The 17,010-nt window shown below is 31.4% G+C and overlaps 1 protein-coding gene across 1 annotated transcript; it reads left to right on the top strand.

The window, feature by feature from the left end:
* Nucleotides 1-2,580: 2,580 nt before the first annotated feature.
* On the top strand, nucleotides 2,581-11,777 carry LOC120091586 (ferric reduction oxidase 7, chloroplastic-like). Its single transcript, XM_039049680.1, has 9 exons — nucleotides 2,581-2,845; nucleotides 3,085-3,178; nucleotides 3,258-3,467; nucleotides 6,598-6,832; nucleotides 7,533-7,860; nucleotides 7,938-8,205; nucleotides 9,118-9,373; nucleotides 10,295-10,733; nucleotides 11,403-11,777. Exons 1-9 carry the CDS (start codon nucleotides 2,611-2,613, stop codon nucleotides 11,570-11,572), a joined length of 2,235 nt encoding a protein of 744 aa, XP_038905608.1. The 5' UTR covers nucleotides 2,581-2,610; the 3' UTR covers nucleotides 11,573-11,777.
* Nucleotides 11,778-17,010: the final 5,233 nt, after the last annotated feature.

Here is a 17,010-nt window from a genome sequence, read left to right as displayed (position 1 = left end):
CTTGTCCTATAATGTAGATGAAGATCCTAAAGATCTGAGAGCTACCCTGTTCTTAGTAGATGCCAACCTATGGCAAGAAGCCATAAATGATGAGATGGACTCACTTGAGTCAAAGATAACTTGGCACTTAGTAGATCTACCCCCAGGCTGCAAGGGAATAGGGTGTAAATGAATCTTAAGGAGAAAACTTAGACCTGATGGAACTGTTGAAAAATTTAAAGCTAGATTAGTAGCAAAGGGCTTTAGACAAAGAGAAACGAAGATTTCTTTTACACCTTCTGTAACGACCCGAGTTTAGGAGGGGTACATGAATGAACCGATGTCACATCTGAATGAGAGGGATCCTGAGGACATGAAATTATGGTTAAGAAAGGCTTAAAAGAATTGAAAGTTACTACCTATATCAACAAGGTGCACCTTCTTTTTCGGTGGCTCAATTATAAGAATTCGCAAGTTAAGCGTGTTTAGCTTGGAGCAATCCTATGTTGGGTGACCTTCTGGGAATTTTCCTAGGATGCATGTGAGTGAGAACAAAGCATCCTGAAAGGACCCGTGTTGGTTTGTGGGCAGCCATATTGATCCATTGCGATAGTACTGCTGACAATGGGTCATAAGCGTAAGAAAGGTTGAAATCAGTTCTTAATGAGATCTATACTTGATGACAAGTGGGGTATGGAAGTGAGGGCCATTTCCTATGTAGTTTTTAGGGGCTTTCGTACTACACCCTAATGACACTAAGACATCTTTGCTTATGCACAGTGTTGTATAGACTGAAACTAAGAGGGTTTGGTTGGAGAATCCCACATTGAAAAATTTTGATTTGAAAGCCTCTCTTATGTAATCTAACCTTGAGCTTTGGGTTTAGGCCCCAAGGGGTACCCATGTTTTGGAGGGAGTAGGGAGATAGACCAATGTGGGTCTGGTGGACGTCCCACACACGAGCCGCCGTCGTCGTCTGTCCGGTCGGGTGAGGCATGTTTGTGATTATTATTTTTATTTTAAAATTGGGAAAAAAGAAAAAAGGAAGAAGTTATCCGTGCGCATCTTTCCGCCCGAGTTATCCTGGGAACGAGCTCCGCCACTCAGCCTATAACGAGTTTCTGTTTTGCAGGTTTTGTTCTTGGCTTGACCGCCTTGCCTTAACCGTTTACTGTTCGTCGTCTGAGAGTCTTGCCGTTTCCAACACCAACCATGAGTGTAATTCAGAAACTCATGAAGTAGATTTTCATAGACATATAAGGAGTATTTGGCTCACCAACATAAGTTGGGTTGAGTTAATAAAAATTATAAACTCAATGTTTGACCCACTAACTTTAAATGTTGGTGCTGGTTATTCCAATTATCGCTCATTCCAGACAAAATGAGCATAGCTTAACTGGTATTATGTTTGTACTATTAACATCGAAATCAGATGTTCGATTCTCCCACCCCACATGTTATCAAAAAAAGAAAAACTCTCTCATTCCAATATTTTCAATGGCTTCATCAGTTAGTCATCGCTGGCGAACCATTGCCACACTCCCACGACCAACTCCGATGACCACCTTCCCGCACCCAACTTCGACAACCCCCATCTAGGCTCCAACAACCACCTCCGACGATAATCCACGAAGACCACCTCCAATGATCAACTTTGATGACAACCACCTCTGATGATCAACATCGACATTCACCTCAAGCGACCTAAGACCATCTCTGATGATCAACTATGGTGACAACCACCTCTGATGATCAATATTGACATTCACCTCAAGCGACCAACTCCGACAAAGATCACCTTCAATGATCAACTTTGGTTATGACAATCTCCAGCAACCAGTTTTCAGTGATCACCTCAAGCGATCAACTTCAACCATCAATTTCATCGTTAATCTCCCAATGCTAAACTCTAATAACCAACTCGATCGATCATATACTAAAAGAAAAAAAAAACTTGAGTGACAAAAGTGGTTTTTAATACAAATTTGAAATTATTAGTTTATATAATTTAATAGTCTTCTTCTATACTAATATGATATTGATAGATTATCTGAGGATAATCAGGTTATCCTTATAAATCTACTTATCACAGATATCCAGAAGACCAACTACTTCTAAATAGTCCCACCTAGTCTAGGAAGAAATATTGTTTGCATCTACTTGATTGAATCAACCTAACTAAGTTAAGCAAAAGAAAAAAAAAAACAAAATAATAATAATAACAAAAATAACCCATAAAATGTATTTTTTTTAGATTACTAAAAACTACATCAAATTTTCATCACTCAATACAACTCAATTTTGCACTTTAAAAATTGATTTTTTAAATTAACTTAACTCAACTCAACTTTACATTACATTAGAGCATAGACAATTATTATCGACTCAATTAAATCTCCAACAGACAATAATTATTTGCTCAATTTCACCCAACTCCACCCAAAAACGCTCACATAGTGACAAAAACCTAAACACAAGGTCTGAGTTGATTGACTTTTTTTCAAATTAACCCAAAATTGACCTCATTTCACATGATCATGGGTCCCACCAACAATTCTTCATTTGACATCATTCATCGTCTATAAAGTACTAAGCTTTTACCCCTCCCTTAACAATCCCATCTGCAACTCCATGGACAACGAAAACTCTCCTCACCACCCACTTCTTCCGGCGACCGATGAGAAGTTTCCGTCGACCGGAAAACCGCCGGCGGTCGTGTCCTGTGCAAAATGGATTCTGAAATTGGCGATGTGGGTGATATTCATAGTATGGATTTTGGTCATATTTCTCTACCCATCTTCCTTCGCCACTCAGTTCTTTGAGAATTGGCTTCAAGCAACCCAACAATCCCTTTTTGGAATTACTGGTACCCTCTCAAACAACTCTAATTTTTTATTTTTTTTTTTAATTTCTTTTTTCAATTATATTTAATTGTGATTTTTCCCACCTTTTTATGATTGTTCTGGTTTAGGAATTTATAAACCGAAATTATTATTTATTAATATTAAATCGGGAGGGGGAGGAAATCAAATCTAATTTTAAAAAAAATATTATTTCTGTAATTGTCCCTCCTTTCATTTTCGCTAATTGAAATTTTATTTGTAGGCGCCGTCTTCCTAACTTTCGGTGCTCCAATTCTGGCCATCGCCGTCATCGCCGCCGTGTATCTGATCATTTCTCGGGACGACGAGCCTTACAAGTTAGTAGATTTCAAACAATTTTAGAATAATTTTTTGTTGGTAGTTTAGAAAATAAATAATGGCTATGTTTAATAACAGGAAGAAGATTAAGAAGAGTGGGAAAGAGAAGCCGAGATGGCGGTTGTGGACGCTGCCGGTGGTGGTGGAGGGGCCGTTGGAAGTAGTTACGGCGGCGGAGTTAGTTGGGATTATTGTGGTTTTGGGATATGTGTTTTGGGCTATTTACAGCTACACTTTGCGAATGCTGGCCACAGGTTTCAGGGAGGATTTAACTTTCAAACAAATAAGGTATTCAATTAAAAACCCCGTTTTACCCTTTTGCTTTTTGCTGCCCCTCTTAAGAAAGTTGGGTGAATATGCTCAGGCTTACAAGTATTTATCTATTTATTTAGTTCCGGTTTCCTAACTATTTAGCTTTTTTATATATTTAAAAATTAAGTTTATTTCTTGACTATTTTCAAAGGTAAGAAAACGAATCAAAATATTTACAAATATAGAAAAATATTACTGTATATTTGTAATAAATTGCAATAGACTACTGTCTATATCTATCATAGATAGACATAGACAGTAGTTTATCACTATCTATCGCGGTTTATCATAAATAGACTGTGATATTTTGCTATTATTTGTAAATATTTTTAACATTTTTATCATTTAAAATAATTTTTCTTTATTTCTTCCTAATTTCTTACTGTAATTTACGTATTTATGAAGTACAAGAGTTGATTTCTTATCAAGATTCTAAAAACAAACATTATTTTTTTATTTTTAAATTTTTGGCTTGATTTTTGAAAATATTGATAAAAAATAGATAACAAAATCTAAAATTTAGAGATAAAATGAATATTATAGACTTAATTTTTAAAAATAAAATAATTACGGAACAAGACCATTAAATAAATACTAAATGAAGATAAGTAAATCTAAAAAATTAAGTAGAATCAATGCCAGTAATGGGTTTTGTTTTGTTTTGTTGAGGCTAGGTGTATTTTAATTCTTAAAAGAAAAATTAGAATTTAGGGCCATTCTAAACACAAACATGAAAGTATTATCCTTGTAATTCAACCAAAAACATTTTTTTAAAAAAAAAAATTAAACTTGTTAAAGTTGTATCAACTTATATCATAAATTTTTAATTTAATCAATTTAGAGTCGTTGTAATTTTTATCTTCAGTTTAATCTCTGCTTATTCATCTACTATTCTTAACAAAAACAAATTAGTATCAAAATCTTTATAAATTCATTAATTTCAATAAGATAAAAATTTGCACGAAATAAGTTTATCCGATTCAAAAATTAACGATGGGATAACCTTGTTTTAATTTATAAATTTCAACAATATATATTAAAAAATATATACAACTCTAATATTTTCTAATAAATTAAAAATTTTATAAATATCATATCATATATATATGTTTTATAATTTATTATTTGCATAATAGAAAAGTTTTTTTAATGATATGTGAAGCGAAACTTATTAGAGTTTGAATTGTATTTTTTTTTTTTTTTTTTTTTTGAAGTTCCAAAGGTCAAGATTGTGACAAATATTTAAGATGTAAGTCATGAAATTAAAAGCTTATAGTTATAGATAAAAGCGTTGAACTAAGTTCACTCCTACCTCTAAAGAACTTTATCCTTGATAAATAAAAATGATTTTTATTATTGAAATTCGGTCAACTAGAAACTTTCAACTGTCGAATTTTAAAATAGTGGTTTGACTTTTAAAATAGTGGTTTGACTGCTAGTGTACTTATACATTTACAATTATTATGAAGTAGGATCATACTAAAATTGCAATTAAAGGGCCCATTAAAATCATTCTTTATCATTTGAAGATTTCATATTTCGAACTTTCAATATCTTAGCAAAAGTATTCTAATTCAAATAATGATTTAGATTTTTATTTTTGTTTTTGTTATTTTACAATAATTATGTAAATAAAAGATTAGACATCTGCCTTAAAAGATGGATTACACGTTAATTACTACTAAACTAATGTCACATTGAAAATAAAAGATTGAGTTTTAAACTTTGAATTAAGGTTTGATAGACTATTTCTTTTTCCTTTATATGAATTTTTTTTAAAAAAAATTCAATTTAACAATATAGCACGGGAGGCCAACTTGTGCCCTGCCTGCACAATGAGTTGTGTGGAGGGGGCAGTGATGCGTGACATCCAGACAGACGTATCCTTGGCCAGAAGGCTCCCGTCGCATTATTGGTTGTTTAAAAAATTATGAAACTTGTGTTGCACACTACTTTGAGTGTCCTAATCATAGTTCAATCACGTTCACACTAGGGGTGTTCAAAAAACTCGATGACCCGAAAAAATCGATCAATCCAGCCCAACTCATGCGGTTTAGGTTGGGTTGGGTTCAAATAAATGAAAATTTTGTGAGTTGGGTTGGTTCATGGGTTCACTTAATATAACCCAAACCAACCCGAACTAACCCGAATTTATTATTAATTTTAAAATATAATTTTTTTTGTTACTCATAACACAATTATTTATACATATATTGATTTTAATTTTATTTAATTCCAATATTTTTTTAATAATTTATTTTTCAACAACTCTTAAAAGTAGTTTCTTTACCCTTTAGAAAAAAATTTTTCACTATATAAATTGAAGTTGAGTAGTTAATCTTAATTAAATATATGAAAATAACTAAATTAGATTTTTACATATTTACATTTTGCTTCTTTTTAGAACAAAATTTTAAATAAATGACCCGATTAACTTGAACCAACCCAACCCAATCCAAATATTTAATGGTTGGGTTGAGTTGGGTTGGGTTCAATTTTAAATAAAGGTTATTTGGGTTGAAGAAATTTACAACCTGAACAATTGGGTTGGGTCTAGAAAGTCTTTCAACCAAACCCAACCCATGAACACCCCTAGTCCATGCCATGAAACACTATAAAACTTGAGTTTTTTAAGGCCCCGAACGAGCCATTCCCAGCCCGTTCTCAGCCGGCACGTGGTGACCCACTCTCGCCGCGGGAGCAGCTCGAGCAGTCCACCGACCTGTCTCTTATACACATCTAGATGTGTATAAGAGACAGCCCCTAGTCCATGCCATGAAACACTATAAAACTTGAGTTTTTTAAGGCCCCGAACGAGCCATTCCCAGCCCGTTCTCAGCCGGCACGTGGTGACCCACTCTCGCCGCGGGAGCAGCTCGAGCAGTTCACCGACAGCCGACGAACTTCTCCTTCCTCTAAATGATAAGGTTTAGTGGACTTCTCACGACATTGCAGACAACAAACTGTCCACGTCGTCGTGATCCGAACATTTCCCCATGTTGTATTCAAACTTCTAAATCACAACTAAATATGTCTAAACAAATTAAGGTATACATTTGAATTATGATTAATCTGAATTCTTTTGAATTGATGTGAATTGTTGCAGTGCTGAGGTGCTGGAAGTGATTGGAGTGAGGCTTGGTGAAATAGGATTATTTTGTTTAGGGTTTTTGTTTCTTCCAATTTCAAGGGGTTCGATCCTTTTGCGGCTTATAGACATTCCGTTCGAGCACGCCACTAGATACCATGTTTGGTTGGGCCATCTCACTATGCTCATTTTTACTCTTCACTCCTTAGCTTTTGTCATTCAATGGTACATCCAAGGCTGTTGCCTACAAAAAGTATGTCCTCCTCCATCATATTTTAACTTTTCTAAAATTCATAACACCTAATTCAAAATCCATATTTAATCCATACATTAAATTAAAACTAAACATATACTAATTCATCTCCTTCTAATCCTTCGACTTTTAAATTTGGTTACATTATATACGTTTAGTTTTTGAACTTTCATGTCTAATAGAACTCAAAACTTTACAAAATTAAAGTTCATGAACTTATAATAGACTTATTACACAATTTTAAAGTTCACAAACTTCGAATTAAAAGTTTAGGCGTGTTTAGAAACAAATTTGTTTTTAATTTTCTGTTTTTGAAATGTATGCTTGTTTTCACTTAAATTTAATAATTTTTTTTCATGTTTGTGAAAAAAACACATATAAATCTTAGTCAAATTTTAAATTTTGAAAAGGAGATTTTCAAAATAGAAAAATAAAGGAAATTATTTACACAAAATGACAAAAATTTTGTGTAGGTAATAGAAACTCATAAAAGTCTACCATTGATACATGTTGATAGAAGTTTATCAATGTCTATCTTTTTTTCTTTTTGTTATTTTTGTAAATAATTTGACATTTTTTCTAATTTATTATTATTTTTTATTTGATTAGTTTTCAAAATTTTATTTAGAGCGAAATTAGTGTTTATAAGATTAATATATTTTTTTTTAAAAAAAATGGTTGCTTAAATTTGGCAATGTAGTTGATGGAGTGGAAAGACGTCGGCATCGCGAATCTTCCCGGAGTTGTAAGCATTTTGGCCGGGCTCTTAATGTGGATTACTTCTCTCCCCAAACTCAGAACCAAGAACTTCGAATTATTCTTCTACACTCATCAATTGTACATCATCTTCGTCTTGTTCTTGGCTCTGCACGTCGGCGATTTCTTCTTCAGCATCGCCGCCGGTGGAATCTTCATCTTCATACTCGACCGCTTCCTCCGATTCCTTCAATCCAGAAGAACCGTGGATGTAATTTCAGCCAAAGCGCTCCCCTGCGGAACCGTCGAATTGGTCCTCTCAAAACCTAAAAGTACGGATCGATGAATTGATTGAGTAATTTCTTCAATTGATTTAGGCGTTTAATTTAGAATGTGATGATTGTTATAGGTCTGCGGTACAATGCCCTGAGCTTCATCTTCCTGCAAGTTCGAGAGCTGTCGTTGCTGGAATGGCATCCGTTCAGTGTATCGTCGAGTCCATTGGAAGGGGAAGATCGACTAGCGATTCTGATAAAAGTGCTTGGGACATGGACGGAGAGATTACGGGGAAAGATTTTGAATGATAAAGCTAAACAGATCTCTTCTGATAAGCATCGCCCTGTTATGACGGTTTCTGTTGAGGGACCTTACGGCCATGAATCCCCATATCACTTGATGTGAGTGCTACTGCTCTTCTCTCTTTTTCTCTTCATACAATACAGTCGGAGTAGAAATCACGTAGAATTTCTATTTGGAATGTTGTGAATCGTGATGGTGATCTAGAAGGAAAGTTTGGATTAACATAGTTTTTAAGTCATTGCCATAATTGTCATTCGAGATTCTAAGCAATTGAAATTTTGGAAGTTTTATGAAATTTTTAGGATAATACTACAAATATGGGTATTTTTATAACAAAGCCAAATTCTTAAGGTAGTAGCCTTAAATTCAAGACTTTTCGTTTTTCAACTTTTATGGGAGTAACAAGGCTTTTGAGAGTGATTTTAGATACATTAAAATCACTTTTATCATTTTTATATAATTTTAAAGATTTAAAACTAATTTGTCAAACAAAATATAGTTTGATTTGCATACTAATGCATGCGTAACGATGTGGTTTGTTGTTCAAATCTTTCTACGCAATTGTATTTAAAAAAATGATTTAAAACTAATTCTAATGATATGAAAAATACATTTAAAAGAGTAAAATTAGACATTTAATTGGTTTGAATGATTAAAGACATGTTTTGGAGGGATTTTGAAGTTGAAAAAAGAATGATTTTAACAATTTAAAAAGCTAACTAAAAATTTAAACTTTAAACTGTAATTTGTAATGACTTAGTTATTATACTTTCAAATTTGTAACAATTGAGACCCTGAACTTTAATGAGTAACCTTTTGTTGTTTGTAATGATATACTCTCTATTATAATATATCTCATCAAAATTAAATTTCAATTTTTTTTTTGTTATGTAATATAGTTTAATTGAAATTTCTTTAAATTTTAATGATATTTCACCAACATATTTGCTACGGTGCGGTAGTTGTTGATGTTTTAGCAAGTAAATGACAACTCTAATTTATTATGGTAGGTATGAAAACCTAATTTTGGTAGCGGGAGGAATTGGAATTTCACCTTTCCTAGCCATCTTGAGTGATATTCTCCATCGTATCAGAGATGGAAAACCATGTTTACCAAAGAAGATTTTGGTTGTTTGGGCAATTAAAACCTCAGATGAACTTCCTCTTCTCTCAACTCTCAATGTGGACTCAATTTGTCCATTTTTTGCTGATAAACTCAACATTGACATTTCCATCTACGTTACTCGACAAGCACAACCGCCATCGGTACGTCCTTTACTTTTGTATAGCCCTTCATCGTTTCAAAATCTTCCATTGATTCCATGTATCCATCATTCAGTTTGAATCTTTCCACCCTTATTTTGAATCTTTTCACACTTATCCATACTTTGGTTTTAAATAAGTCTTGCATACGTGCAAACATTATGGGGTGCAATAGTCCGTGATTATTATAATTAGTGGGTTATAATAATCTATAGATTATAATAGTCTATGTTTGAGGTACAAACTATAGTAAACACGTTAATAAAGAAGGAAAGAGAAGATGAGGAGTCAAAAATAGTAAAAGAGAGGATGGGGATGAGTCGAAAATAGTAAACACGGTAACAAAGAGAGATTTGGAATAATAATACTAGTTAATTGTAGGTTGTAATTGTTGGTGTGTTGGAATCACCAGCTATTATAATTAGAGTCCAACTCATTTGAAGTTGAGGGCCCAAACATCCCCTATGTGTTTGAAAATAAAATTATAATAGAATGATTTAAATAGATTATTGGTTAAAATGTTATTTTGTCTTTGTATATTGAGTTTTGTTCTATTTTGGTCTCTATACTTTCATTTGTCTAATTTTAATACTTGTACTTTTAATAAATCTTAAAATTACTTCATATAGTTAGTTTCTTATTGATTTCTGAAAATTTACCTCTTTGAGCGTTCTTTTATATTTTATGAAAATATGCTTACAGAGTGTCTTTTCTCAAATGAAAATGAGTATTATTATTTAACCAATTTCGGAAAAAAATAATTCTAAAGGACTAAATTTAAAATTTATTAAAAGTATGATGACTAAAATTCGAAAATTAAAAGTATAAGGACTAAAATGAAATAAAACCTAAAGAACGTGACCAAATTAATATTTTAATCTTGATTGTTTATGAATTAACATTAACTTTGTGATGAATAAACAGGAAGGTGAAATCCAAGGGTCCAAGGTGACTTCAATTTGTCCACTATCAAAGGGATCAAACATGTCTGTTTTGGTTGGCACTGGTGACGATGTATGGTCAGGGCTCTATGTTATCTCCTCAACTTTGGGGCTTGTCATCTTACTGGGCTTAATGGATTTCTTTTATATTAACCCTTTTAAAATCATAAAGTGGTGGTACAAAGGGCTTCTCTTTTTGCTTTGCATGGTTGCAAGTGTTGTTCTCTTTGGAGGCCTTGTGGTTGCTTTGTGGAGTCTTTGGGAACAATACATTTCAAGTAAAAGGACTAGTGACCACAACAATGACATTGAAAATGTGGATGAAGAGATCCCCAACCACTCTCTTGCACAAAAGGATTTGAATTCCAATGCCCTTGCAACCTCAACCACAATAGAGTATGGAATGAGACCAAATTTTGAAGGTATGTTCTTTTCTTTATCCACATTTTTCTACCTTTATTTCTCCTTTATAAACGCATTCATTGTTAGTAATTTGAACATAATGAAAAGTTAACGTGACAAGGGTACAAGTACAAGGTGTTTCATATCATCGTTTTCATATTATGTCATATTATACTAATGACATGATAATGAAATAGATAAAAACATAGTATGAGTGATGTGTATAAAATATAAAGTATAGAAATTACAAATATAATCTAAACAAATAACTCGAAACATATTAAATCGGCCTATTTTCCTTCTTATATACATTACATTTAATTTTTCTAAAACATTTAGGGTGTGTTTGGGGCAAGATGTTGAGTTGTTTAGTCTAAGGAATTATTTAAACATGGAGTCTATTATAAGAAGTTGATAAGTCATGAAATTGATGTCTTTTAATAGTAGGCTCCTTGGGTCAAACATTACTCAAACTACTCCATGGGGCCCAAGATGCGCATAACTTTGGGTCTAGTGAAAGTTTAATACATCAGATAATTTTTTTTTTAGTTTCTATAGTTTTGTCCGTGAAACATTAATATGTCGTGGGTTTGAATCTCTTTCATTTTTAATCGTATTACCATATTAATGTAAGTGAGAACTTCAATTCTTCAGAATTTATAAGATGGCTTTGTTCATTTTATATGCAGAGATTCTTGGATCGGTATCGGAGAATTGGGGAAAAGTTGATATTGGTGTGTTAATTTGTGGTCCTTCAACACTTCAATCAAGTGTAGCAAAAGCAATTAGGTCACACAACATGGGGAGACGCAGCCATAATCCAATCTTCCATTTTCACAGCCATAGTTTTGACCTTTGATTAAGTCATATGTAAAACGAAAATCTGTATAGTCTCCTTATTTATATTATATTGTTACAAAAAATATACTATATGTTTGTAGATTACAGGGTATGGTCTAGGTTTAATAGTAAGTTTTGTATCCATTGTATAATTATGCTTTATGAAATAAAGTTTGATATTAATTATTATATATACAACTCTAAAGTAGTGGTGGATTCAGGAATTCATGTCATAGGGCACAAATTTATATAAGGATAAAAATTGAGTGGATAAAATTTTAAATTTGTGTCTATATACAATGCTTGAACTTTCAAAAACTCATAATAGTTTATAAATTATTTTAAATTTTTGTATTTTGTCTTTTGGATTACATTATTTTTTCAAAAAAATTCTCAAATATTATTAATTAAAAGTTACTATAAATTCTTATAGAAATTTTAAAATAGAACTAAGTTTGTCATTTATTCAATTTTCATAAAATAATTTACATATATATATTTAACACAAAAGAAGAAAAGAAATAAAATAAAAATTGAAAAGAATGCATATTATCTTGAACCTGCAACCTTGAACGTAAGTAAGGTAAAACGAAACCCAACTAGCCGCTAAAACAAGAAACACTAATCAGGAATGGAGTGAGGGAATCAAACTTCTAACTTCGAAATCGATAGTACGAGTATTATATCAGTTGAGTTAGTCGTCATGTTGGTATGTCAAAGGATGTTGGGTCTACAAAAGAAAGAAATAGAAAGAGGGAAAGGAAATGCAGTTCATGTAATGACCCGCACAATCCATAAACACATTTTCAGAATTTTATAATATTATTATGCTTCTTCTAATTTAGATAAACTAGTGTTATTAACCATTTGAATTTAGTTTAGCATTTTTTATAAACTTAATGTAAGATAATGAGTTATTAAGCTTAATTGATATAACTATTTTTATCAAGGTCGATTTGAATACTTATTTGCATATAATTATTGCAATTCTAAAATTTACTCTAAATATTAGTGACTTAGTTAAATTTATATTTAGTTATTTTAATATTAGAAGGGGAGAATGAATATAAATACAATATTATTTAATAGGGTAGTAATGTGACATTAAGTTGATGTATAGTCTTGATGTTTACAATTTTCGTAGTAGTTTGTAATTTTATCATAAGTTTTTCACTAAATTATTAAGAATGTAGAACAATATAATTAGGGATTTAAAAAAATAAGAGTTTAAATTAATCCATTGGTACTTGTTTGTCGTGTGCATAGGAAATAGGATAGTTTCCTTACTCCAACCTTTTAAACTTTGAACCAAGGGTAATTAAGAATTCAGGTGAGTGAATTGAAGAGTCAAAAACCTCATTTTAATAGTTCTTTGTCGTGCATGCATGGAGGAGGGAGAAGAAGAGGTGTTCTCACATGCCAAAAATAGTCTTCATCCATCCTTACAATAGAGATGAAAACACATAGATGGTAGTGACAAATTTTTTCCAACTTTCAATTTTTTTCAAGGGTTGTTCTTAGCAAACCTAGGTATTTTTTTTTATTTCTATTTACATCATAAAATGTTGATTCTAGATCTTATAATTAGAATAAAAATGGTTCAAAACAATCCATAAAACTATTCTAAAATTGTGTTCCGTTGGTTAATGCAATCTTTCTAGTTTTAACTTGCTTGGTATCAAAATTAAAACACGTTAGCTATGAAACTTTGAAATAATGATCAATAACTTAAAGTTAGACAAACAGTATGTTTAAGGCATTAAAATTAATTTTTTATGATTTATTTTGCATAGAACTTAAATTTGATAAAAAAAACTATTATTCGGGTTTTCAACTTTTTTTTCTTCATAAATGTTAACATTTGAAAATCATCTTCATGTATTTTTTAGGTATATATCAAAGACTAATATGATCACTACAAATATTAAGTTATGAGATTTATGTAATAATTTTATTAATAAGGATAACTATGATAATTAATATATAGTTTAGGCTAGCTAGATAAATTAGTGTACTTCGCTAGCTAATGAACTTCCTTTAAGAAATTAAATTTTAAGAACTAATTTAAGTCATGCTAAATGTTATATAGGAATCTTAAAAAGGATTTAGATTTCAAGTTTGAGGTAAGTGAATTCTATCATAATATCAAATTGTATGTTTTGTTTTATTGTGTTGTATAATTATTGTTTGTGACGACTAATTTTAGTTGTAAGCGGATTCTATCATAGATTACCAAATTGAGTGTTTTATTTAATCTACTTGTTTAATTGTATAGTTGTTCCACCATACATTGCTAAATGAGTGTTTTCTAATATAGATGTGATTTATTTTATTGGTTTATTGTTGTGTTTGACTTTTATAAATAATTATCCATTGAATTTCCAAGACTACATAGCCTTCATTATGGAGAAGGTAAAGAGCTTCCAACAAAATGCGACAAGTAGACAACTTCGCTTGGGAATTATACAACCACCAAACCTTCTTTAGAGATGCCCTTGAAATAAGGGGATTGGTTGATTAGAAAGCTCATCCTTGAATTGTGATGTGTTGAATCTTTGAATTTGATTATTGATTATGATCGATTTCTATTATGTTTTTTTAAAGTACGTTTGATTGAATATTATTTTGTGATATTTAATTGACCTATTTTGCAAAGCATGTTTGTGTTGTTTGATATTGCAAGATTCTATGTCTCTCATAATTTATATTACTATGTTGATCAGTAGAACATGTTTAGGATAAGCGTGACATAATTGTGTGTAACTTTGCATTAAAATCTGGTTAGCCGCATGGAATTAGGTAAGAATATATTATGCGTGAATTACCTAAATTAAGCAGTTATGTTATGCAGCTAGATGTGTGATATGATAAGTATGGTTTCTGCTAACGGTTGGTTATAGTACCAAAAATGTACTATCTTGCTCTACTTAATTCAAGATCGTTCATTAGTGATATTTTTATTTAGTGATTTTAGGTCTTGGCATCAAAGAGGTAGAACGGAACATTAGAGCTAAAATGTTGCTAAGAAAAAACCAAAACGGAGCTTTGCATCATCCGGGAAAGAAGGATGAAAATTACCAAAACAGCCCCAAGGGCAAGGCGTCGCATAGCGGCACGTAGTGCTATGTGCGACACCTAAATGTAGTAGCTGTGCAGACATGGAGTCATAGCGCTACTTCGACACTTCGGCATAGTGCCAAAAGACACTATGCCTCGGATCAGGGTATTGTTGTTGCGCAGTCCTGTACCCTGTGACGCTATGTACTTTGATAGAAATTCAAGACATGCGCACATGCTACAAGGACAGCATTGCGACACTCCGTCGTTTTTATAAATATCACTTTTTCATTTTAGGGCAGACATTCAAGCAGCCACTTGATTTCTCTGAAATTTTCTCTTCCAAATTTTCTTCTTTAGTTTGTATTTATGCTTGGGATTACTCTTCCATCAATTAGGAAGATTATTCTTAGCTAAAGTAAGTAGATCTAGCTTGGGTTTTTAAGAGAATTTTCCTTTTTAGTTGAATTTGTGAGAATTGTTCTTCATGGACTGAGTTGATCTTTTTTTTCTAATTTTCCTTCTTAAGTCAATTTCTAAATTATCACATTATCTTGGATTGTCGGACAAACTTCTCTTAGATTGTGTGATTAGCATATAATACGTGACATATTAATTACTAAGAAACAAGTGGTTAGATTATCTTGTACAATAGTTTGTCGACAACAATTAGTATTGTGTAATCAACCTAGAGGAAATCAATTCGGGTAACATCCTGAATTTTTTAGTTAATTTGTATTAAATTATCTTGAAATATTTGGGTGTTTTTTTGATATATTGGGGCTAAAAATTTAATTTGGAAAGCAAGATAATTAATTTAAAAGATATTTGTAAAAAATCAGAATTTTAATTCAATTTAAGAGAAAAATGGATTAATTTACTTCGGACAAAGTGTGTTTTTAAATTGATTAAATATTTTGAAGGATGTAATTTGTCTCAATTATTGGATTGTATGTTCCCTTTAATTTTGGTTTTGGAGCCAAAAATTAAGTTAATTGGAGAAGTTAATTGGTTTGAGATTAATTTGATAAGAGATTTGAAATTTTTGGATTATAGATTTGAAAATAGAGAAAGGAAAAGAATTAGGTTTTTGAAAATTAAAAGGATTTTGAAATTTAAGAAGCAAAAGGGGAAATTGTTGTCTTGAATTTTATCCTCTTTAATTTTGAAGTTTGGATCCAAATAAAAGAAGAAAATTAATTTAAATTGAGTTGATAAGAGAAATTTGAATTTAATTTAAATTAATTAGGTTATGAAATTTCTAATTTATTTAGATTATGAAATTTCTAATTCAATTAGAATATGGATTCCCAAATTATTTAGACTATGGATTTTCTAATTAATTAAAATATGGAATTCCTAATTAGAGAAAATGTCTTATTTAAAAAAAATCTAATCTATCTACTACTTTAGTTATTGATTTTTGTTAAAAAAAAATAGATTTCCTAATTAGACAAAGTGTCATATTAAAAAAGAAAATCTAATCTATCTACAACATCAAGTTATGGAATCCCAAATAATTTAAGATTAAGATTAATTTTCCTCTATAAATACAACCATCCATTACATTTCAAACCATTCACTTCATTCCAAACTTTCATATTTTTTTTAGCCGTTTGCAGTTGTGCGTCTGCTGGTCACCGCCACTCGTTAGGTTTTTATTTGGTGAGTTGTTGATGATTTTTTTCTTTGGTTTTCTTGATTGGTTCTTTAGTAAACATTGAATTTTTAGCCAAACTTGATTTACCCATAAGATTTGGAGCATCAATTCAAGTTTTTTAAAGTTGTTAGTGTATGATTCAACAAGTTCCGGAACTTTGTGGCACATAATTTATTTGATTCTTTGAGCGAAGTTTAGAATAAATTTGGGGTAAACAAAGTGTTTGAGACATTAATTCAAGTTTTTGTTGGAGGTTGATTTCTTGGATTAATTTGGAATTTCAATTTGAGGTAAATAATATATTATTGAAACCACTTTTGTGTCGGGCGATAAAATTAAGGATAATTTTGATGGTTCTAAGACTGTATGAATCATGATGATTAGAGAGGAAATATGAACATATAACTGTCCTGTTTGATGTATGTGATAAGAATGAGCATGATCTTATTTTATAAGATATTTTAGGAGAATGTATGAACATGATCTAGTTTTTATTTGACATGTATGAGGATGAATGAGCTTTATATTATGATTTATGTGTGACTCTATTTTATGATGCATGATATTTATGTTAGTGATAGTTACCCCCTACTCGTATACATGTACTTACCAAAGGTTTGTGATTTCTTTAGGATTCATCAAAGGTTTGTGTTTCTTACGGGATTCACCAGAGGTTAGTGTTTATTTCTTGATTCATTAAAGGTTAGTGTTTCTTTCTGGATTCACTAGATGTTTGTGTT

This window comes from Benincasa hispida, chromosome 11, assembly GCF_009727055.1.
Source record: "Benincasa hispida cultivar B227 chromosome 11, ASM972705v1, whole genome shotgun sequence".
NCBI classification, from domain to species: Eukaryota; Viridiplantae; Streptophyta; class Magnoliopsida; order Cucurbitales; family Cucurbitaceae; genus Benincasa; species Benincasa hispida.
This window is presented reverse-complemented; position numbering and strand designations above follow the sequence as displayed.